General features: G+C 55.7%; 2 protein-coding genes across 4 annotated transcripts in view; both read left to right on the top strand.

Annotated features, from left to right (window-relative positions):
• The window catches only part of IQCD (IQ motif containing D), a 138,770-nt gene extending 132,809 nt beyond the window's left edge, over window positions 1-5,961 (top strand). Inside the window, exons 3-5 of one of the 2 annotated variants that reach the window (XM_061465730.1) lie at window positions 878-1,111; window positions 4,415-4,486; window positions 5,659-5,961. In XM_061465730.1, the coding sequence (XP_061321714.1) occupies window positions 878-1,111; window positions 4,415-4,486; window positions 5,659-5,937 (585 nt within the window). In that variant the 3' untranslated portion in view covers window positions 5,938-5,961. The remainder of the gene's footprint in view (window positions 1-877; window positions 1,112-4,414; window positions 4,487-5,658) is intronic. The other variant, XM_061465731.1, reaches the window with a different exon arrangement.
• A 2,477-nt stretch (window positions 5,962-8,438) lies between these two features.
• OSBP2 (oxysterol binding protein 2) overlaps window positions 8,439-22,300 on the top strand; it is an 80,409-nt gene continuing 66,547 nt past the window's right edge. Inside the window, exons 1-2 of one of the 2 annotated variants that reach the window (XM_061465713.1) lie at window positions 8,439-8,671; window positions 16,897-16,974. In XM_061465713.1, coding sequence (XP_061321697.1) covers window positions 8,439-8,671; window positions 16,897-16,974 — 311 coding nt within the window. The remainder of the gene's footprint in view (window positions 8,672-16,896; window positions 16,975-22,300) is intronic. The other variant, XM_061465714.1, reaches the window with a different exon arrangement.

The following is a 22,300-nucleotide window of genomic DNA, read 5'->3' as shown; positions in this document are numbered from 1 at the left end:
CTGCTGCTGAAAGGGGGAAAAGTCATTCCAGGGAGAGATTGCTCTGAAGTCCATCTTTAATGTCTGCTCTATCTTCATTCTGCTGAAGCGCATCATTGCTGTGAGCTGCAGCGTGGTGACACCAGCTGCCTCAGAGCACTGGCGGTTCATGTGTGGTTGGAGGAGCCCTCTGTTTGTTGAGGGCAGGCAGCTGAGGCACAGAGCAGTGAATGGGCATTTTCCAGGCTCCTGCTGCGAGCCCTGTGGCACAGCCAAGGCTGAGCTCCTGACAAGCACCGCTTTGTTTCCTACGTGTGCTTTTCTCTCTCCTTCCTGCCAGAGGGGACAGAGGGGAAGGTTTTGTCATGTGCTCGCTGCACTGAATGGTGCTAATGGAGGCCAGGACCTGCTTTCCCCATTCCCTCTGCTCTTTGGGGATCTGCGGATCCAGACATTTGAGATCTTGTTGTGCAGCTTGGCCAGGGCATCATGAATAAATGTGTTCCACTGGTCCCAGCTCAGCACAGCACACTGACCTGTGTCCCCCAGGCACTCATTCTGAGCTAACCCAAAGCTCCAGGGAGCCATGGGGCTTGCTCCACTGGCTCTGCTTTTGGCTGTTCCTCAGACAACAGTGCTGGTGGGTCTCACTTGGTTTGTTCATTCTCTGCTTTTATTAACAGGACCCCAGAGGAGCAGAAGGGGGAGTTTTCCAGAGCACCTCATGTAAATCTACCTCTGTTCCCTTAGCCAGCAGTTGCAGGTCCCTCTTGCTGCCACATCAGCAGGGTGGCTCCTTAGATCTCCTGCGCCTTCACAAGGGTTCCATACTCCTGCCAGGCTTATGCCTCACCAGGGTTCCTCAATGGTATTTCTTTCCCTTGTTTTCTGGGTCTAGATTAGCAAGAAGGACAACATGATCAAAGACCTCAAAACCAGAATTCAAGATCTGGCCAAAGACTCCAAGATCAGCATGCAGAGGATCAAGGAGGAAGGGGAAAACCAGCAGAAGGTGGAGCTGCAAGCCTCCCAGAGCAGGTGTGCTGGGCTGCAGCAGGACATTGAGCAGCTACAGAGACAACTCACTACACTTGTGGTGGAGCACCGAGCATCTGAGCTGATGCTCAGGAAGGTAAACGGGAGGAGGGCTCTAGAACAGGAGATGGAGAACTTGGAGTGTTGCTGTCAGGTCTGGCTGCTGTAAGCAGTGGCTCAGCTCCTGCTGGCTGCTGGCAGGATGCACATGCTGTTTGTCAGAGCTTACCTGCACTGTCCTCACGCTCTGCTGGTTCTGGTGGCAAGCAACCCTGCAGTGACAGCAACAAGAGCAGCTCCCTCACCTCCTCCTGCTGCTGCTGCCTCAGCACCTTCATACAGCATGGAGGGAGCCTGGGCTCAGGGCAGGGTGCAGAGCAGCAGGGCTAGAGGTGAAAGAAACAAGGGTTTGGTGCAGGGTAAGCAGGATAGACATAATATTGGCTTTAATAAACAGACTTGGCTTTAATAAAAGGGAGGAGGGGGAACGTGGGCTCCCTCTGGAAGCCATCAGGAGAACTGGCTACCATGGATTTGGGGAAGGCTGAGGTTCTCAATGACTTCTTTGCCTCCATCTTCACTGGCAAAGGCTCTGACCGCACCACCCAAGGGACTGTGAGAATGCAGACCTTGGGCCCACTGTAGGAGAGGATCTGGTTTGAGACCATCTTAAGAACCTGAACGTGCACAAGTCCTTGGGACCTGATGAAATCCATCCACAGGTCCTGAAGGAGCTGGCAAATGAAGTTCCGAAGCCACTGACCATCATATTTGAGAAATCATGGCAGTCAGGTGAAGTTCCCAAGGACTGGAAAAAGGGAAATATAACCCCCATTTTCCAGAAGGGGAAAATGGATGACCCGGGGAATTACCAACCAGTCAGTCTCACCTCTGTGCCTGGCAACATCTTGGAGCAGATTCTCCTGGAAGGCATGCTAAGGCACATGAAAATCAACAAGGTGCTTGGTGACAGCCAGCATGGCTTCACTAAGGGGAAATCCTGCCTGACCAATTTGGTGGCCTTCCAGGATGGGGCTACAGAACAGATGGACAGGGGTAGAGCAGCTGATGGTATCTACCTGGACTTGTGCAAAGCGTTCGACACTGTCCCACACGACATCCTTGTCTCTAAATTGGAGAGACATCAATTTGATGGATGGACCACTCAGTGGATAAAGAACTGGCTGGATGGCCGCACGCAAAGAGTTGTGGTCAATGGCTCAGTGTCCAGCTGGAGACCAGTAACAAGTGGGGTCCCTCAGGGATCGGTGTTGGGACCGGTCTTGTTCAACATCTTTGTCGCTGCCATGGACAGTGGGATTGATGCACCCTCAGCAAGTTTGCCGATGACACCGAGCTGTGTGGTTCGGTTGATACCCTGGAGGGAAGGAATGCCATCCAGAGGGACCTCGACACGCTTGTGAGGTGGGCTGATGCCAACCTCATGGAGTTTAACCATGCCAAGTGCAAGGTCCTACAGCTGGGTGGGAGCAATCCCAGGCCCAGCTACAGGTTGGGCAGAGAAGAGATTCAGAGCAGCCCTGCGGAGAAGGACTTGGGGGTGTTGGTTGATGAGAAAATGAACATGAGCCGGCTTCAGTGTGCGCTCGCAGCCCAGAAACCAACCGTGTCCTGGGCCGCATCCAAAGCAGCGTGACCAGCAGGTCCAAGGAGGTGATCCTGCCCCTCTGCTCTGCTCTCGTGAGACCTCACCTGGAGCATTGTGTGCAGTTCTGGTGTCCTCAACATAAAAAGGACATGGAACTGTTGGAACAAGTCTGGAGGAGGCCACAAGGATGATCAGGGACTGGAGCACCTCCTGTATGAAGACAGGCTGAGAAAGCTGGGGCTGTTCAGCCTGGAGAAGAGAAGGCTGCGTGGAGACCTCATAGCAGCCTTCCAGTATCTGAAGGGGGCCTATAGGGATGCTGGGGAAGGACTCTTCATTAGGGACTGTAGTGACAGGACAAGGGGTAACGGGTTAAAAAACAGGGGAAGTTTAGATTGGATCTAAGGAGGAAATTCTTTCCTGTTAGGGTGGTGAGGCACTGGAATGGGTTGCCCAGGGAGGTTGTGAATGCTCCATCCCTGGCAGTGTTCAAGGCCAGGTTGGACGAGGCCTTGGGTGCCATGGTTTAGTGTGAGGTGTCCCTGCCCATGGCAGGGGGGTTGGAACTGGATGATCTCAAGGTCCTTTCCAACCCGAAGGATTCTATGATTCTCTGATTTATGAATAAAGCCATCTTTAGAGGTGATGTAGTGTTCAAGGTTGAGCACAGCTGATTCTGGGAGCTGAACAGCTCCTGATCTGCCTGGCTCTCAGCTGAAGACACAAGCCAAGGATGTGGTTGAGTCAAATGAGCGGGAAATGTAATTTATCTCAGTGCTGAGCAGATGCAGGAGGAGGAAACAGGAGCAGTGGGCAGGACATGCTGGTGACACAGAGAATTCAGAGCTGGAAAAGGGGCGTTATTCCCCCTCAGCTTGCTCTTGGTGGGTATTTATTCCAAACAAGTTCAGGGTAGCACACATATGCAATGGGATTCTCTTTCACTCTTGCTTTGAACCATGCAGGCTGGCAGTGGGGCTGGGCACTGACAAAGTACAATTCCCAAATCTCCACATTTTCACCTCCTTTAGTGGAGTGGTTTTACCAGGCAGCTGCTTCCAAGGCTGCCGGGCACCGCAGTGTTTGCTGGGGAGTTGCTCAGCTCATTCCAATGCTCAGGCAGGCTCATTTCCTGACCCCACAAGTCTCTTTTCCCCCTCCTTAGGACATCCTCTAGCCCTGTGTGGCCCAAGACTGCACTTGTGGTTTAAATAGCTGAGGTGTGACCTCATGATGGCCTGGGAGCCCGTGGGACACCCTGGGTCACTGCCATACGGGAAGCACTTGTGCTGGGCTCTAGCTGACCTTTCCCTTGATGGTTCCGTGGAACACAGGGGTAAACTGATGTATCTGGTAACTGCAGTATAGCCTGCAGTATTTCAGCTAGAATTACCTCTTTGTTTTAACAAGCACAATTTTCTGAGCTTTCTGTCTCATTTCCATGTTTAGCAGCTCTCTATCGCTTTGATTTGAGGGTGGTTGCCCCAGTTTGTCGATGACTTGCCACATTCCATCAGGCATGTTCATCCCCTGCTGCAGAATGCACCTTTTAGATGTGTTTCAAACCCTGGCTCCAAGCTGTAAACCAAATAAGGCCCTTTTGGCCTCAGGGAATATCCCATGAGAATCCCAAAGGAGGGCGCGCAGGGTGTGTGTCAGCTGGAGGAAGCTTGCCTCAAAGAGGAGGGGTTACACTCCCATGTGCTGGTGCTCAAAGCTGCCCTGCTCTCTAGCTCAGGCTACTCCTTCCCAGGGTTCAGGTCCCTGCAAGGAACTTGTCTTTTGTTTCAGAGGAAGTGCCGACTGGAGATGGAAATTTGGAACTGGGTCCAGAAATACGACACAGACATGGCAGAAAAACAGGTATCTGCTTTCCATGCTGTGCTCTCCCAGGAGGTGATGAGTTCAGGTGGATTCCTGCCCACATGGACACGTGGCTCCTACACGGGTGGCTGTGGAAGTGAGGGGCAGTTCTCCATCCAGAAGAAGCACAGGCTTTATGTTTGTCCCACCTGTGTGTTCAGGAGGTCTCTGCTGCTTTGACTTTCAGTTACCTGCTGCTAAATCCCACTGTATTTGGAGCAAAAGGGTTGCCACGTTCTGTCACACACATCCACCTGCTGCCACGGGGCAGGGTGGCTTCCCTCCTCAGGCCTGCCTGGTGTCCAAATCACACTCCTGGTTCTGCTGGCACCCCAGGGAAATGTGCTGAGACACCGAACAGGCTGCATACCACTGGTTCCAGCTGAACCACAGCAGGCTAAGGGGCACTCAGCACCTCCAACCTCACCTCTGAGAAGGCCCTGCTTGTTTTCCTGTTCTCACCTTCTTTTTGGAGATGGAGAAAAGCTGCTGGATTACTGACAAAGCCAAATGTGGGGAGGGGCCTAAAAGCTGGCTGCTAATTGTAGGAGATGGTCCCTCTTGGCAGGGGTTTAACACTGGGGTTGTTTCCTGCTGGGTGGCACCATGTCACAGCATGTTAGAGGCAGAACTCACTAAGGCACCACACATCCACTCAGTTGGTTCCCCTGATCTTCCTTCTCCCTGTGGCTTTCTCAAGACCATTAAGAAAGGCATAAACTGCTGCTGAGCTTGGGAGGGCAGTGCCACCATGGAAACTGCCTTTCCCAGGCTGCCGTGGCCTGGCTTTTCACATGCTCTCAGCGATGAAGAGCAGATGAGCCGCTCATCTAAACACCTTTCCAGCAGAGCTGGTAGCTCAGGCTCAGCCTTACCAACAGTGATACATGGCTCTGTGCAGAGCATCTGCAGGAGGGGCTCTGACCTGCTTGTCCCAGCTGAGGGTGGATGCAACACGGAGAATGATGAGAGTACCATGAGGACCTGGTGTCTCAGGGAGTTCCCTGGGTACTGGGCACTTTTTGAGTCCCTTTGGAAGGATTCAGCTCTGCTCCCAGTTGTGGCTCTGCTTGTGTTTGGGATGGGTTTAGGAGCCCTTACCTAGGGATGTAGAGGGAGGAGCTGCTGAAGGCTCTCACAGTTGCTGTACGTTGTATGTGCTCTCTTGCTAGGCTGAGTACGAGGAGGTTGATGCTGCCTATGCCGAGGAGAAGGCCCAGCTGTCCCTGCTGACAGAGAAACACGCTCTGCTTCTCCAGGAGTACACCCAGATCGAGGAGGAACGCAAGATGCTTCGGGAGAAGGAGGAGGAGGCTTTGAAGGAGCTGAACACCAAGAATCGCGCTGCTGCCCGCATCCAGGCCCTCTGGAAAGGCTACTTGGTCCGGCGCCTCTACAGGCCAAAAAAGAAGAAAGGCAAGGGCAAGAAGGGCAAGAAGGGCAAGAAATAAAGCACAAAATCTGTTCTCCTTCCTCCTGGCAAAGCTGCTGGCTCTGCTGGGACTGAGCGCCTCCAGGCAAAGCAATAGATTTGAGAGAGCAGGTGCATTGCGGGCTCTAGGGCTGGGGCTGCCCCTCATAGCTGGAGCATGTTGGAGCAGTGGCATGAAGACAGGTCTTACCACTCGAGGTCTGGCTTTGCTGCCTCTGCAGGGAGGAGGATGTCTCCTGATGGAGGCACTGGGCCAGGAGGGCAGGTTCCTGCCTTGTCGCCTTCGCTTCAGTCTCTCCTTGCTTGTGTTCTTACTGAAGGTGGCAATGAAGTCGTTCCTGGGGGCAGGATGAGTCCCTTCACCTGGCAGGGTTTCTGCTGTGTGGCTCTGAAAGGCCGTGTCCCTTTGTGCAGGAGGATGCTGCGGGACGTGGCTCAGCAGGGGCACAAGTGGCACAAGTGCTGACCAGGCAGTTTGCAGTTAGGGGCAGCCCAAGGAGGGATGTGGCACAGCCCAGCTCGTGTCCTGCTGCCAGTCTAAGCCTGTCCCTCAGCCGGGCAGCAGACGGTGCCCATTGGGTGCAGATCCCTGCTCTGCAGCAGGGGATGCCCCAAGCACACTGCAGCCTGTCCCTCCTGCAGGGCATGGCTCCAGTGCTTTCGCTCCCTTCCTCTCCCATCTCTGCAGCACCTTCACCTGAGGGTGCTGGTCAATGAGAAAATGAACATGAGCCAGCTTCTGTGCGCTCACAGCCCAGAAAGCAACCGTATCCTGGGCTGCACCGAAAGGAGCATGACCAGCAGGTCCAAGGAGGTGATCCTGCCCCTCTGCTCTGCTCCTGTGAGACCTCACCTGGAGCATTGTGTGCAGTTCTGGTGTCCTCAACATAAAAAGGACATGGAACTGTTGGAACAAGTCCAGAGGAGGCCACAAGGATGATCAAGGATGATCAGGGACACCTCCTGTATGAAAATAGGCTGAGAAAGTTGGGGCTGTTCAGCCTGGAGAAGAGAAGGCTGCGTGGAGACCTCAGAGCCGCCTTCCAGTATCTGAAGGGGGCCTATAGGAATGCTGGGGAGGGACTCTTCATTAGGGACTGTAGTGACAGGACAAGGGGTAATGGGTTAAAACTGAAACAGGGGAAATTTAGATTGGATGTAAGGAAGAATTTCTTTACTGTGAGGGTGGTGAGGCACTGGAATGGGTTGCCCAGGGAGGTTGTGAATGCTCCATCCCTGGCAGTGTCCAAGGCCAGGTTGGACAGAGCCTTGGGTGCCCTGGTTTAGTGTGAGGTGTCCCTGCCCATGGCAGGGGGGTTGGAACTGGATGATCTCAAGGTCCTTTCCAACCCTGACTATTCTATGGTTCACGGCGCAGAGCTCTGCACTCCTCTGAACCGGGCAGGGCGCATGCAGCGCTGTGTCCTGTGCCCGCCCTCCCTGGGGAAGCTGGGCTCCCCGGCCTTACCCCAGGCTCCTCCGCTCCCCTCGGTATTTCAGCAGCCGGCTCCAGGTGTTTCTGCACTCCTGGTTCCAGGGCCCTTCCTGGCAGCTCCCTGCCCAGCACAGGGCAGTGCCGCCGGAGCTGCCGGGCCCCGCTCCTTGCCTGCCCTCTGCCTCCGCTCCCCCTGCAGCAGAGGGGCTGAGGTGCTTTTACCACAACGCGAACTGAAGCCTCAAGCAGCTTTACCAGGGGGTTTAATGTGGTATTGATACAGAGGGTTGACAATGTACAGGGGGGTAGTACAGGGGGGTTATACAAGGGGGTTAGAGGAATTTGTTTAAACAAAAGGACTATCTGTTGTAAATGCCTGCTAAGCAGAATGGAGACCTCTGGTCCTGTTGATAAGCAGACGCCTGAATCTACTGATAAAGGGGAGAAGCAGAGGATTTACGGCTGGGACACTGATCAAACTCTAAGGCCACACGTAAAGACTAAAAAAGGTGAAAAGTGCAAGAAGAGGAAGACTCATTTACTTCATCTTGAAGACCCCTACCCAGAGGAGGAAGACTCAGTTACTTCATCTTGAGACCCCTGCCCATGACCAGAGGGGGCACTGCGCAGGCGCAGAGGACCTTCTGGCTCATTATAATACGAAGCGGGGATAGGATATGAATATGTATAGGCGTATTGTGCAACCTTATGAATATATATAACTTTAGAGAATAAGTGCAGAGGGAAACAAGGCTGAGGCACGCATACTTTGAGGAATTGTCCCCGTGCGTCTCAGCGCTGCATAAAAGCATACCTGTTTTACAACTTTAACGAGTTGTGGAGTCAATCCGCGCATCAGTATTAGAGAGGTGTTGGGGCAAGGGCACAGCCAGGGCTGGCTGGGGGGCTCCGTTAGGGGCTGCGGGTCCGGGTCCCCGTCCCCCCACTGTGCCCGGGCGCGCTTCATGAAATGGCGACGGGGTCTTTTCCCGCCCCGCCGCCAGGGGGCGCCCGCGCCGCCATTCCTCCCCCCCCAACGCGTCACGTGCCGGCGGCACCGCCCCCAGGCGGAGCGCGGCGGGTCTATGGGGAAGGCGGCGGCGCCGTGCGGCAGCGGCACCCGCGGGCTGGTCTCGCTGCTCAGCGCTGTGCCCTGCCTGGCCCGCCGGGACCTGCCGGCCATGAGCGCCGAGCCGGGCCCGCCCGCCGCGCCGGGCTCCGACACCTACAAGGGCTGGCTCTTCAAGTGGACCAACTACCTGAAGGGCTACCAGCGCCGCTGGTTCGTGCTCAGCAACGGGCTGCTCAGCTACTACAGGTACCGCGGGCCGGAGCGGGGCCTGGCGCGGCCTGTGCGGGGTGAACCCCTTGGGGGTGCGGGTCCGGGTCGTGCCTCGCCTCTGCTGTGATCGAAGCCTTTCCGCCCGGGTTGCTCGTTCCGCGCCCCCGGCATGGGCCGCCCCGCTCAGCCCCGTCCCTCCGCCTCCCGCTGCTGCAGCGGCTGCGGTCCCGGTCCTCGTCCTCCCCCCCCCCCCGCCTTCCGCGGCCGGAGCCACCGGCGCCAGCACCGGCACCGCCGGCGCTGCTCTGTGTTTGTCCCCTGCGGTTCCTTCCGCCGGGGCTGGACCATCCCCGTGGCCGTGTCCCGCGGGAAGGGGCCGTGGCGCTGGGGTTGGGGCCAGGAGGGAGGTTCCAGCGCTTCGTGGTGACTCCCAGGTCATGCCCCGCTTCCCCCCGCTGCTGCAGGGGATGGGTTTGGGACAGGCTGTGGGGGGGTGGTGCCACAGGGACCGGGGCTGTGAGGGCTGATCCAAAGCGGTGTTGTCTTAGTGCTTTTCCTTGCCTGTCTGCGCTCAGCCGGCCAAACGTAAACGTGTTGGTGTTGTAGGGGTTGGGGGGTGTTACCGTGTTGGCAGGATCCCGTTTATTCGTGTCACTTGGAGCAGAAGTGCTCTGTCACCTTCGGTGTTGTGGAGTGTGTGTCGGCTCTGTTCCAGAGCAAGGGTGTTAGTGGTGGTCACAGCTTTATAAAATAATGCGCCTCTAAAGGACCGAACCCCCTGAGCAAGTTCAGCTCTGTAGGAAGCTGTTTATCCTCCGGGCACAGAGTTAATCTTCAGCTCCCCTCTGTGCTCCAGCCTGAAGCAGATCCTGGAGCTTGTTGTCAGGTGTTAATGTAAACCCCTGCAGCTCTAAAGGGACACCTGGGACCGGTGTCCTGCACGCAGGCTGTAGGCAGGAGGTCAGTGGTGTGTTTTTCTACTTGGACTTGTTTAAATCCCACCCCCCAAGCTCCAGCCCAACAAGAACGCCCTGTAATGCACCTGAGAATGTGGTTCCCTCGGAGCAGTTTGGCTAATTCCCTTCTAATCCCTTCTGGTATGCTTATGCTCTCAAACTAGTCCAGGTATGCACCAGCAGCACTGTCTTGGGAGGGTTGGGGAAGTTCTAATGCTCCACTTGAGCCCGTGTCAGAGTATTTCTTGTTCTGTGTTGCTGCCAAGTCAGCCATGAGCAAACAAGTGGCTTCCCCCCCCAATTATTTTAGATCGGAACGACCGGGTTTATTTTAGGACCATTTGATCTGTTTTAGGCTGAAACAACAAACACAAACACCCAAGGAAATGATTGTGAGCAGCATGTGAAGGGGTTGGAGCTGCTCTGCATCGTGGAGCCTTCAGCAGCTGCTGGGGGAGAGCAGTGCTGGAGGTGTCTGTGCTGCCTTCTCAGCCCTGGCTCCATGAGAGCTGAGTGAATGTGGCTGTGAGTCGGGAGCACGGAGATACAGCACGCGGTGAAAGTTTCTCATGGATGGAATAAAGCCTCTGTGATGCTCTTCAAAACCACTGCTCTTCACTGGTGGCCGTGCCCGCCCGTGCCAGCTCACACTGCTCTGTGTTGTAATTACACCTTCCGGCTAATGACAGGAGCAAGATAGCTCCAGGTATTGGGCTGGAGCTCTTCCAATGTGTTCTCTTGCATGTGAGCGGCCGTGGAGACTGCTGCTTGTTTGACTTGAGTGCAGAGAGTTCAAGGAATGACTCTGGAAAGGTCTCTTGCTGCTCTGTTGTCCCTTCTGCTGGGTCTTTGGGCTCAGCCCAGCTCAGAAGGTGTGCGCCAGGGGTCCCTTCTTCTGCCTGTGCTGCTAAAGGCTTTGCAGGTTCAGTGCTGCCCTCGCTGTGCCTCCCTGGCTTTTGACACCTCTAACAGCTTGAGTTTGGGAGGTGGTTGCCCTGGCAGACACCCCGGCTGGTTCCTCTGTTGGCTGTTCGGGACTAGCTGATAGAAACCTCCCTTTGCTCATGTGCTGAAATCATCTTCATTGCATAAGCTGTGCCGTGCTGCCCGAGTGGCTCCTGGTGCGTGTTGCTGTAGTTGCAGATGAAGCTGTGGGTTTTGTTTGAGTGCTCACTGTTGAGCTTTGCTTGGGGGAGCAGCCCAGCACGTTGCCTGGTGGAGATCCCTGGTGGGTTTGTTTGTTGAGCGAGTTGAGCTCAGCCCATTGGGAGCTCCCTTTGGTGTGTGTGGGCAGCAGGAGCTGCTCACTGGGGCTCTCGCAGCCTCATGTGATGCCTCTTTGCTGCCTGCTTGGTTTTACAGGGAAGTTCTGCAGAATTAAAGCTTCCAATTGAAGTGTTTCTTTCCAAATGGAGTGTATTTTTCCAAACGAGTGTGAGCAGCAGGACATGGAGGGGATCCTGCCCCTCTGCTGGGCTCTGGGGAGAAGACCCCTTGCAGCCCTGAGCCAGCTCTGGGGCAGCAGCACAAGAGGGACGTGGAGCTGTTGGAGCGAGTGCAGAGGAGGCCATGGAGCTGCTGTGAGGGCTGGAGCAGCTCTGCTCTGGAGCCAGGCTGAGAGAGCTGGGCTGGGTCAGCCTGGAGAAGAGAAGGCTCCTGAAGGGGAGACCTTAGAGCAGCTCCAGTGCCTGAAGGGGCTGCAGGAAAGCTGGAGAGGGGCCTGGGACAAGGGATGTAGGGACAGGCCAAGGGGAATGGCTTGAACCTGCCAGAGGGGAGACTGAGCTGAGCTCTGAGGCAGAAGCTCTTCCCTGTGAGGGTGCTGAGGCGCTGGCACAGGGTGCCCAGAGAAGCTGTGGCTGCCCCATCCCTGGCAGTGTTCAAGGCCAGGTTGGACAGAGGGGCTTGGAGCAAGCTGCTCTAGTGGAAGGGGTCCCTGCCCGTGGCAGGGATTGGAGCTGGAGGAGCTTTAAGGCCCCTTCAACCCAAACCATTGTGGGATTCCGTGATTCCATGGTATAAAGCCTCCTGTATCTTTGTAAATCTATGAAGACATCAACTCCCACTGAAGCTTCCCTGCAGGTCATGTGCTTTCACTTCGTATTCCCTGCTCTGAAGCTGTGCAGAGTGATAACAGCTGAGTAATTCTTGCAGTTTCCCCCTGCAATACCCTGCTCTGGAGTGATGCACGTGGCTTGAGGAGCTCCAGGAGTCACACAGCAAGGGAGTTGTGGGAAGGAGAATTCTCCTCCCTGGGTTTTCCCCAGCAGGGTCTTGGACATTCAATTCTGAAGTAAATACTGGAGTGGAACAGGGATGGGAGGAGCTGGAGCCGGGGGCCTCTGGGGATGGACTCAGGACAAGGAGATCACTGGGGTTTAATACCCTGATGTTCTGCACCCGACCACCACACACTGTTCCTGTGCCTCTTGGTCCAGCAGTGAAATTTGGTTTGGGGTCTCCACGTCCATCCCTGGGTTCTTTCCTTGACTCCAGGCTGGCTGTAAATGTCCTCATCTGTCAGGTTGTAGCTCCTTGCTAAGAGATGCAACTCCTTCCTCTTCCAACCTGCTCTGGTCTCAAGGCCTTTGTTCCCATAAGCACAGGTTGAGGTTAAGTTTTGGGAGTGAACTTCAGCTTCCCCATGCTCGGGGCACTGCTCACGCTGAGCAGACCCACCCAGTCAGCAAAGCTAAGCGGCAGGAGTTCAGTCCCAGCACTGGGACCATTGCAGTGCCCTTGATTGTCCCTCTTAGGCTGGTTTTTGACCAAGGGTTGTGGCTGACTTGGAAACCTGCAGGGCAGAGGTGATGTCCGAGGCGATGCCTGTGCAGGGAGGCAGTTTCACAGGGCACAACTGCTCTACTTGACTTGCTCAGGATCCAAACTCTTTCTGAGCTGCTCTGGCAGGCTGCCACTCCCAGAGTTATCATTAGCTGTAATTAGCCTGTCCAGGAGAATCTAATCACCTTGAACAGATAAGTGTTCTCAAGGAGATTAGAGAGGATCTTGAGGTATTAATTCATCACAGATTGACATTGGCTCTTGTGATCGATGCTCCAGGTGAGCATTGTCTTCTCCAAGCAGCTTTCTCAGATTTCAAAGCTTGAGTTTCGTGTTGTGCTCCCTGTGGCTTTGGTCCTCAGCCCCTTACCCAGGGATTGGTGTCTGAAGAGCCCTCAGCAGGGGAATGCTTTAGCTGCCTTGTCTGGGTTCTGCTGGGCTGGTGCAGGGCATGGGCAGCGCGCATCCCGGGATGAGTGCTCGGTGTTCCCCGGAGCAGCATTCTTCAGTGGCATTGGGTTAACCCTTGGTGAGCGCTGTAAGGTCGAGTACGACACAGTGGGGCTTTTCTTGCTGCTTGCCCTGAGACTCCAGCTGAAAGCTGAGGTGATGGGGTCAGGAAGGAGCTTGGAAGCTGCTGCCGGTACTGGAGATGTGGAGGAGTGGAGGTTGTCCAGAAGAGACCTCTGAGAGCCTCTGACCCAGGGCCCCCCAGCCAGGCTGCTGAGGTTTGAATGCCTTTGAGGTATGAGGCTATGCAGCCTCTGGGGGCCCCTGTTTAGTGCTGGACAACCCTCGGGGGTAAAATGTTTCCTTCTATTTAGTTTGTACATTATAAAATGAGGAGAGAGGCTTTCCTAGAATGATTTCTGTAATAGCTGGTCCCTCCGCAGGCGTAGGAGCAGCTGAGTATGTGAATCCCAGTGCTGGTGCCTCAGCACCCTCATGGGGAAGAGCTTCTGCCTAAGAGCTCATCTCGGTCTCCCCTCTGGCAGGTTAAAGCCATTCCCCTTGGCCTGTCCCTACAAGCCCTTGTCCAAAGCCCCTCTCCAGCTTTCCTGCAGCCCCTTTAAGTACTGGAAGGATGTCCTGTCCTTCTCTGTTGGCCATCCTTGGGGTGCTGGAGCACGCAGGTTTTGAGGACAGCCCCATAGCTGCATGGTGACTTTGAGCTCCTTGTTTTAAACAATCTCTGTTCCATCTCACCCCCTTTTCTCCTGATGCTCACTTTATCCCCATGGCACTTTGCTGTCCATTCTTGTCCATCCTTTGCCTGTTCCTGAGGAGCCTCCTCTCTGTCACTGGGGACGCGGCACTTGCTCAGCTCCAGCCACGACTGGCACATCCCAGCAGCACAAGAGCTGTCAACTGTCTTGATGCTTTATTTCCACCCATACAATCTTAAATGTACTGACCCAAATGCTTCATTTGGTGGAACTGTAGCAAAGCAACTGGTTTGTCCTGCGCAGAGCTGAAGCTTTGAGCGGGGCAATGCCTGTGGCTCAGTGCACTGTGACCCCAGCCTGTCTTGCTGTCTCAAGGTGATCTGCACTGTGAACTGTCACACTGCAGCTGTAGCTCCTGAAGCATGTTTGTGGGCTCAGCTGCTGGGCTGTTTATGGAGAGGAAGGTGCCTCTCACCCTTCTGGGCTCAATTGCTCCAGCTTTAGTTGCTGGAGAACCTGTCGTGTGGTTCCACCTTCGCTGCAGCCTTTGTCCCGTCCACTGCAGGGGCAGGGGAAGGTCAGTGCTCTGGTCCCGTGCTGCTCCCTGTGTGCTGGTGCTGTGTCAGCTCTGCCTGTCGCAGCCCAGGGCTGCGTGGGGTGGCTGCTGCTCCCCCCAGACACTGCCATCAGCCTGGGGCTGTGTCCATTGGCATGGCTGGCCCCGGCACACCGAGGTGATGGCATCTCTTCCCTGCGGCTGTAGCTCCTACGCCTGTTCCTTGCCAGGGTAATAGGAATTCAGCTCTGACCCTGCTTGCTCCAGTTACAGGTTTCAGTTTGTGCTTGTCGCTCTGGTGCCACAGTGAATCACTGGTGAAGGAGCTGAGCCTTCTTGTCAGAAGTAATGTGAGAAACCTGCTGGGTTTTCCCTTGCAGTAACCCTTTAACATACCCGAGCTCCTTCTCAAGAGGAGTTTCCAGCCAGCACTATGTGCAGAGTTCATTGCTCCTTAACAACCTGTGCTTCCATCACCTGTAGGTTGATTCCTGTTTTGCAGCAAGTCAGACTGTTGAGTTTCCTGTATTGTTCTGTGCTTTTCATGAATTGCATTGGAATGTGCTTGGGTGATTTGAGGTAACTTCAGTGTGTGGTGATAGAACCCTTTGCTTCGTGTAGATCTGCTGCTCGTGGCCAGCAACTCTGTCATCACCCTGAGATGGTGGCAGCCCCAGGCTGCTGTCAGAGGGTAGGAGCTCGTCCTGCTGCAACAGCCTGGAGGTTTGTCCCCTAAATGGGATAGTGCTCCAAAACGTGACCTCACTGCAGGTGTTAAATTTCCCTTCAGGTCGTCTTCATGATGCTGTTCAATGCTTGCAGTCATTCCTGTGGCACCTTGGCAGGGATCCTGCTACACTTGGTATCAGCCTTGGTTTGGTTTAGGGTGAAAAGCGTGTTTAATGATGACTGATTCATGGGGCAGTGTCTGAGGGCAGCAGGATGCTCAGCAGGATTAGGGATGGAGGATAATAAAGCTGGACGTGCTGCTTGCTGTGCAGTCAGTGACTGCTGACTCACACAGGCCAGTGCTGAGCCTTCAGGAGATGCAAACTGAAAGCATGGTACCATGGGGCAGACATGAGCCACTGGCAGTGGCAGCAATGGGGTAAGAGCACAAGAAATGTTCTGTATCCTGGGCTGCATCCCCAGAGCATGAGCAGCAGGTCAGGGAGGGGATCCTACCCCTCTACTCTCGTGAGACCCCCGTTGCAGCACTGTGTGCAGTGCTGGTGTCCCCAACATAAGGACATGGAGCTGTTGGAGCAAGTCCATAGGAAGCCACGAGGATGAGCAGGGGCTGCAGCACCTCCTGTATGGAGCCAGGCTGAGAGCATTGAGGCTGTTCAGCCTGAAGAAGAGAAGCTGCGTGGAGAGCTCAGAGCAGCTTCCAGTGTCTGAAGGGGACTACAAGGATGCTGGAGACGGGCTCTTCATCAGGGCCTGTAGTGACAGGCCAAGGGGAATGGCTTTAACCTGCCAGAGGGGAGACTTGAGCTGAGCTCTGAGGCAGAAGCTCTTCCCTGTGAGGGTGCTGAGGTGCTGGCACAGGGTGCCCAGAGAAGCTGTGGCTGCCCCATCCCTGGCAGTGTTCAAGGCCAGGTTGGACACAGGGGCTTGGAGCAAGCTGCTCCAGTGGAAGGGGTCCCTGCCCATGGCAGGGGTTGGAGCTGGAGGAGCTTTAAGGTCCCTTCCAACCCAAGCCATTCTTTGATTCTACATCTCCTCCTTTGGTCTTATTCCAGGCACTCGCACGACTCGCATCATCTTTGCAAGCCTGGGCTTGCTCCAAAGCTGTTTGGCAATGTGGTGTGTTGCTCTCTGTTTTCCTGGCCTCCTGCTGTCACCAGGTGATGTTCTCATCCCCGTGTGACATTGCAGCACTGCTGGGGCTGCTGCTGCTTGCAGGTGTCATCGTGGAGCACACAGGGCTGCGCAATGATGGAATGTTTGCAGTGTGAGAGCATTGGCTGGCTTGTGTGTGTTGGGGAGGAGTTATCACATGTGTCTGCCCTGCATCCAGCAGTCCTGCCTTGCACAGAGTCACAAACTGGTGTCGGTGTGAGGGACCTTAAAGCTCCCTCATAGGTTCCCTGCAGCCCCTTTAGGGACTGGAGCTGCTCTCAGGTCTCCCCTTCAGGAGCCTTCTCTTCTCCAGGCTGACCCAGCCCAGCTCTCTCAGCCTGGCTCCAGAGCAGAGCTGCTCCAGCCCTCGCAGCATCCCCATGGCCTCCTCTGCACTCGCTCCAACAGCTCCACGTCCCTCTTGTGCTGCTGCCCCAGAGCTGGATCAGGGCTGCAGGGGGGTCTCCCCAGGGCACAGCAGAGGGGCAGGATCCCCTCCCTGAGCTGCTGATCTGAGTGCACAAGGTCTTTGTTCTCAGGCTGTCAGTCCGTATGGCTGTGCAGCGCGGTGGCTGTGTGCTCTGCTAAGGAACAGCAGCTGCTGCTCTCCCTGGCCTGCCTCTCAGGTGTGGTACCAGGCCTGCAGCAGAGCTGCCTGGGAGGACACTGAGCCTCCTGCTGCTGGGCGCACGCTCAGGTCCTGGCTCAGTGTCCTCAGGGCTGCTCCCTGCAGCGCTGGGTGATGCTGGGCTGTGTTGCAGAGCACAGTGTCAGGCTCTTCCCAGCTGACTCGGTGCTTCGTGCCCAGCACTTGTCCCGGCCCAGGATTAGAGTGTTTGCACAGCACGGGATACCCATGGCAACTCCTTCGCTGGTGCTGGGAACCAGCAGGGCTTTGGATGTGACTCCTCCTGTGAAGTGCACAGGGGTGGCTCCACCAACTTTTTCTTTCAGGTCTTCAGCAACTGTCAGGAGTGATGGCTCTGCTTGGAAGCGTGTGAAAAGCACCCCGGTGCCAGCCCGGAGGATGGGGTGAGTTTGGGTGTATTGGGCTGCAGAATGGACATGGGTGATGGAGATGTGCTTGTGCCAGTCAGACAGAGACATGATCCTTACCTCCACATGGATTGTGCATGAGGGGAGGTGACATGGTTAGAGAAGAACCTTTTTGGCTTAAAAATCATCTGGTCGCCTTCATGGCCTCCTCTGGACCTGCATGAGTGAGTGCAGAGGAGGCCACGGAGCTGCTGTGAGGGCTTGGAGCAGCTCTGCTCTGGAGCCAGGCTGAGAGAGCTGGGCTGGGTCAGCCTGGAGAAGAGAAGGCTCCTGAAGGGGAGACCTGAGAGCAGCTCCAGTGCCTAAAGGGGCTGCAGGAAAGCTGGAGAGGGGCTTGGGACAAGGGATGTAGGGACAGGCCAAGGGGAATGGCTTTAACCTGCCAGAGGGGAGACTGAGCTGAGCTCTTAGGCAGAAGCTCTTCCCTGTGAGGGTGCTGAGGCGCTGGCACAGGGTGCCCAGAGAAGCTGTGGCTGCCCCATCCCTGGCAGTGCTCAAGGCCAGGTTGGACACAGGGGCTTGGAGCAAGCTGCTCCAGTGGAAGGTGTCCCTGCCTGTGGCAGGGGTTGGAGCTGGAGGAGCTTTAAGGTCCCTTCCAACCCAAACCAGACTGGGATTCTGTGACTCTAGAGGTGATGAGCAGCAGGCGAGTGCCAGCTGAGCCTGCAGCTGGTTCAGTGTTAGTGAAGTGTTGAAGCCTGTGGTTTGAAGTCCTGTTTGGAGACTGGGAGGTGGCTGCTTGGTGGTGACGTGTCAGGGCTGTGCACTTCACAATCCCATCCTTTGTTTCTCAAGGACTGAGACCCTCCAGCTTTGCTGTTCCCAGTGTGTGTGTTCCTGTGACTGAAGCTGGATTCTGTTTATCTACTTTTATTACTCCCATGCTCCCTCTGAGGTGTTCCCAGGAGAGCATATGGAGCACAGAGCACTGCAGGTTTTAGTGTGTGCTCAGGTGAAACTAAGATGTGCCTTTATTTCATCCAAGTAGGATTGTTCCTTTCCTTGCTGGTTGGGTCTGTTGGGAAGGTAGTCGGGCACCCCAGCTATGAATGTCTCTTGGGTGCCATTTTTATAAGCAGGAGGGAATAGAGTGCTCAACCCAACAGCCAGTTTGTGGTGGTACAGAAGGTGACCTGCGTGCTGTGTAACCTGTGTGGAGCATGCTTGGTGTGCTGTCAGCTTACGGTACCTTCATGGCCTTGGGACAGCACATGGGCCCCCCTTTGGAAGCTGGTGTGGTGCTACTTGCTTGTGGTAGCCATACCCTGCCAAGGATGGGTTAGGAATAACCAGTGTGTGGCTTCACAGTTGTTAGTGTGTAGTGTCTGAACAGAGCAGTTGAGGTTTGTTTTGGAGACGTGACACCGCATTAGTCCTGGTATTTGCTTTATAATGTGTTTATTAACGGGTGAGTGCAGCACAGCCGGGCTGTGGATGACAGCAAATGTAGCAGAGAGAAGGCACCCCTGGGTTTCAGAGGGGCTGTGGCAGGCAGGAGAAACAGGGCGATGGATCCTTGTGGTGGTCAGCAGTGGCAGATGCAGCCCTGCCCTGGGGTAGCTGGCATGAGGGCAGAAGAGCCCTTGGTGGGTCCGTGTGGACACCAAGGGGCTGTCAGGGGACAGCAGTCTCTCTGCCTGTGTTAGCATGTCGAGGGAAGCATGCCCTCTGCTCAGCCCGTCTGGGCTGTGGGTCTGCTGTGGGGTCCCCTGGACAAGGCTGGAGAGGAGGAGGACAAGGTTTGATTGCTGCCCATGGTGGGAGTGTGTGGAGAGGACATGGCTCTGCTTGTGACGGGATGAATCAATGGGCTGGTACCAGAGCATGGAAATCCTACATGGACACAAGGAAACATGTTTTAATAGGGAGTGGGGGCTGAGAACTGGGGTAGGGGCTGGAGAGGTGAAGGAAAGTCCTGGCTATATTCAAGCTGTGGCTAGACAGGGTCCTGAGCAACCTCATCTGGTTGCTCCTGGGGAGGAGAATGGCTCTGAGGCCTCCTGAGGTGCCTCCAGCCCTGGATAAAGGGCCATTCTGTCAGTCCTTGGTTTTGGATACTTGAAGCTTGGTGAGTTTACCTTCACTGTTTGGGTACTGATGATGAAAAACCACATCATGTCTGTGGCTTGCCCTGGCAGTGCCAGGAGCACCGGTGGTTCCTGTGTCTGGCGTTGACTCCCCTGTTCCATGTCGCTCTGGACTGAGCAAAGGACAGCCTGAGGCTTGGAAGCCAGTACAAGTGCACCTCTGGAAGGTACATGTCCAAGGCCAGGTTGGACACGGGCTTGGAGCAAGCTGCTCTAGTGGAAGGTGTCCCTGCCCATGGCAGGGGTTGGGGCTGGGTGAGCTTTAAGGTCCCTTCAACTCAAACCAGGCTGGAACTCCATGATTCTACAGATGTTTGGTCTTCAATATGTTCTAATCTAAAGCTGTGCAGCAGAAGCCATCTCTTGGGCTGCGGGCAGGCTTCAGAAGGCAGCGTTCCTTGTGCTGCTGAGCTGTGCGGTCAATACCCCTTTCCAAAGGTGTAACTGCCCTCCTCTGACACCGCACTGGGCCGTGTGTGAGCACACCTGGAGCTGCAGAGCCCCGCAGCGAGCATCCCCCTGCTTTGCCTGCTCCCCTTCCGTGTGTTCTGCCCTGGCACGCTGCTGCTGCTGCCGCTGCCCCTGTGTTTGCGGGCTCCCTGCTTGCCCCGGCCGGCTCACATTGTCCTGCTGACAAACAGCATCGCCTTTGTTGTGCGCCAGCAGCGGGGCTGGAGCTGTCGGAGCCGCTTGATGGCTGCTGCGGAAATGGATGCTGCTGAGCCTGAGCTCTAAAAATAGACTGCTCCTGCCCTGAGACGGGAACTACTGGACACGGTGCTCGGTCAGAGGGTTCTAATGCCCTTTATGGAGCACCAGGGCCTGGAGCTGCGCTGGGGCTGTGGGACCTGCTGGTGAAATCCTGCTGCTGCCCCAGAGCCCCAGCAGAGGGGTCTGACCTGGCAAAGTGCCTGCTTGGGCTAAGGCTGGTTCTGCTGTTCAGCAGCTGCTTTGCCTTCATGGCACGTGTACAGCAGCCCCTGCACTGCGCCTGGGCTCCCCAGAGTGGCTGCTGAGATCACAGAATCCCAGCCTGGTTTGTGTCGGAAGGGACCTTGCAGCTCCTCCAGCTCCAACCCCTGCCACAGGCAGGGACCCCTTCCACTAGAGCAGCTTGCTCCAAGCCCCTGTGTCCAACCTGGCCTTGAACACTGCCAGGGATGGGGCAGCCACAGCTTCTCTGGGCACCCTGTGCCAGCGCCTCAGCACCCTCACAGGGAAGAGCTTCTGCCTCAGAGCTCATCTCAGTCTCCCCTCTGGCAGGTTCAAGCCATTCCCCTTGGCCTGTCCCTACATCCCTTGTCCCAAGCCCCTCTCCAGCTTTCCTGCAGCCCCTTCAGGCACTGGAGCTGCTCTCAGGTCTCCCCTTCAGGAGCCTTCTCTTCCCCAGGCTGCCCCAGCCCAGCTCTCCCAGCCTGGCTCCAGAGCAGAGCTGCTCCTCTCCTATGAAGAACTGGCCAGCAGCAAGTCTGACTGCAGTGCTGGCGATGCTGTTGTGGTGCCAGCTTTGCCTGCATGGAGGAGAGGGATGGGGTGGCAGTTTCTGGAGCAGGTGCGGGGGTATCCTGTGCAGTGCTGTCTGTGAGGCTGGTCCTGGTGCCTGACTGTCCCCAGCGGGGCAGGGGGCAGGTCTGGGCTGTGCTGAAGCAGTTGGGATGTTTCTGCATTGGCAAGCTCTGAGCAGCTCCTGGTGCCGCAGGAGTTGTCTTGCACCACATGCCCCTGAATGGCACTGAGCGTCTGGTGTGAGCTGTTGGGAAACTGCCTTCAAGCTGAAACTCATCCCGGCAGGGCCCTGTGGAGGTCACTGCCTTTCCCTGCCCTCTTGGCCACACATTTAACTCTTGTGGTCCTGGTGACCCACACTCAGTGTCCACAGGCAGCATCTCTCGGGAGCACTGATCCCAGAGCACGCGTATGTCTTAGACCCCAAGGGGAGTTTCTGGAGTAACCTACATGTGGGTATTCCCATGTGCAGGCTCAGGGAATGGGGTGTCCCTAGTGCCAGGAGTGGTCCCATTGTCCTCCTGCACTTCCCTGGTGCAGGTGGATGCAGACACATGGTGTCACTTCGGGCTCGCTTGCAGCTATTTCAGTTCAGTGACAAATTACAGGATGCATTGTAATATTACATCTGATCGATATTGTATTACTGGTAATACATATGACATGGTACAATGGGGGTGATAGTGTGAAGTAATTTGATCATATATACGCATCTATCTACATAAACCCTCAGTAACATCTTGTTCTAATCTTTGTAACGTTTCTGTGCCTCAACCCTGATTGCCTTGAGCTACCGCTGAGGAGCCGTGTTCAGCCCTGTAGGCTGATGGGGATGGAGATGGGACTGGTCAGGAAGAGGCCTTGAAGCACTTGTGCTGAAAGTCTGGCTTTGGGCATCCGGTCCTGCAGGGGACACAGCCAAGACCAGAGAATCACGGAGTCACAGTCTGGTTTGTGCTGAAGGGACCTTAAAGCTCCTCCAGCTCCAACCCCTGTCACGGGAAGGGACCCCTTCCACTGGAGCAGCTTGCTCCAAGCCCCTGTGTCCAACCTGGCCTTGAACACTGCCAGGGATGGGGCAGCCACAGCTTCTCTGGGCACCCTGTGCCAGCGCCTCAGCACCCTCACAGGGAAGAGCTTCTGCCTCAGAGCTCATCTCAGTCTCCCCTCTGGCAGGTTAAAGCCATTCCCCTTGGCCTGTCCCTACATCCCTTGTCCCAAGCCCCTCTCCAGCTTTCCTGCAGCCCCTTCAGGCACTGGAGCTGCTCTCAGGTCTCCCCTTCAGGAGCCTTCTCTTCTCCAGGCTGACCCAGCCCAGCTCTCTCGGCCTGGCTCCAGAGCAGAGCTGCTCCAGCCCTCACAGCAGCTCTGTGGCCTCCTCTGCACTCGCTCCAACAGCTCCGCGTCCCTCCCGTGCTGCTGCCCCAGAGCTGGATGCAGGATGCTGAGTGTCTCTCCAGAGTGGGGATGTGTTTGGTTTGTCCAGCAGTGGTTTCCTAAGGCCCTTTGAGCACCTGCAGTATTTGTTCCGAGAAGTTTGCCTGTCTGAGGCATGGGTCACTAAGCAGTTAACTCCCAGTTTCTATGTTATGGAAGCTCTTGGCATCTCCAGTGGCTGACAAGCTGCTGCCAAAGTTTATTTTTTGGGTTGTGTCGTAAGGAATGGGAAAGATCTTACCCTGTGTCCCCCTGCCCCATGCACTCGCTTT

This window comes from Pezoporus flaviventris, unplaced genomic scaffold (genome assembly GCF_033815535.1).
Source record: "Pezoporus flaviventris isolate CSIRO_AGI_PZ_B2104156 unplaced genomic scaffold, CSIRO_AGI_Pfla_v1 ptg000041l, whole genome shotgun sequence".
Taxonomy (NCBI): domain Eukaryota; kingdom Metazoa; phylum Chordata; class Aves; order Psittaciformes; family Psittacidae; genus Pezoporus; species Pezoporus flaviventris.
The sequence above is the reverse complement of the archived record's forward strand: the minus strand, read 5'-3'. Positions and strand labels throughout refer to the sequence as shown.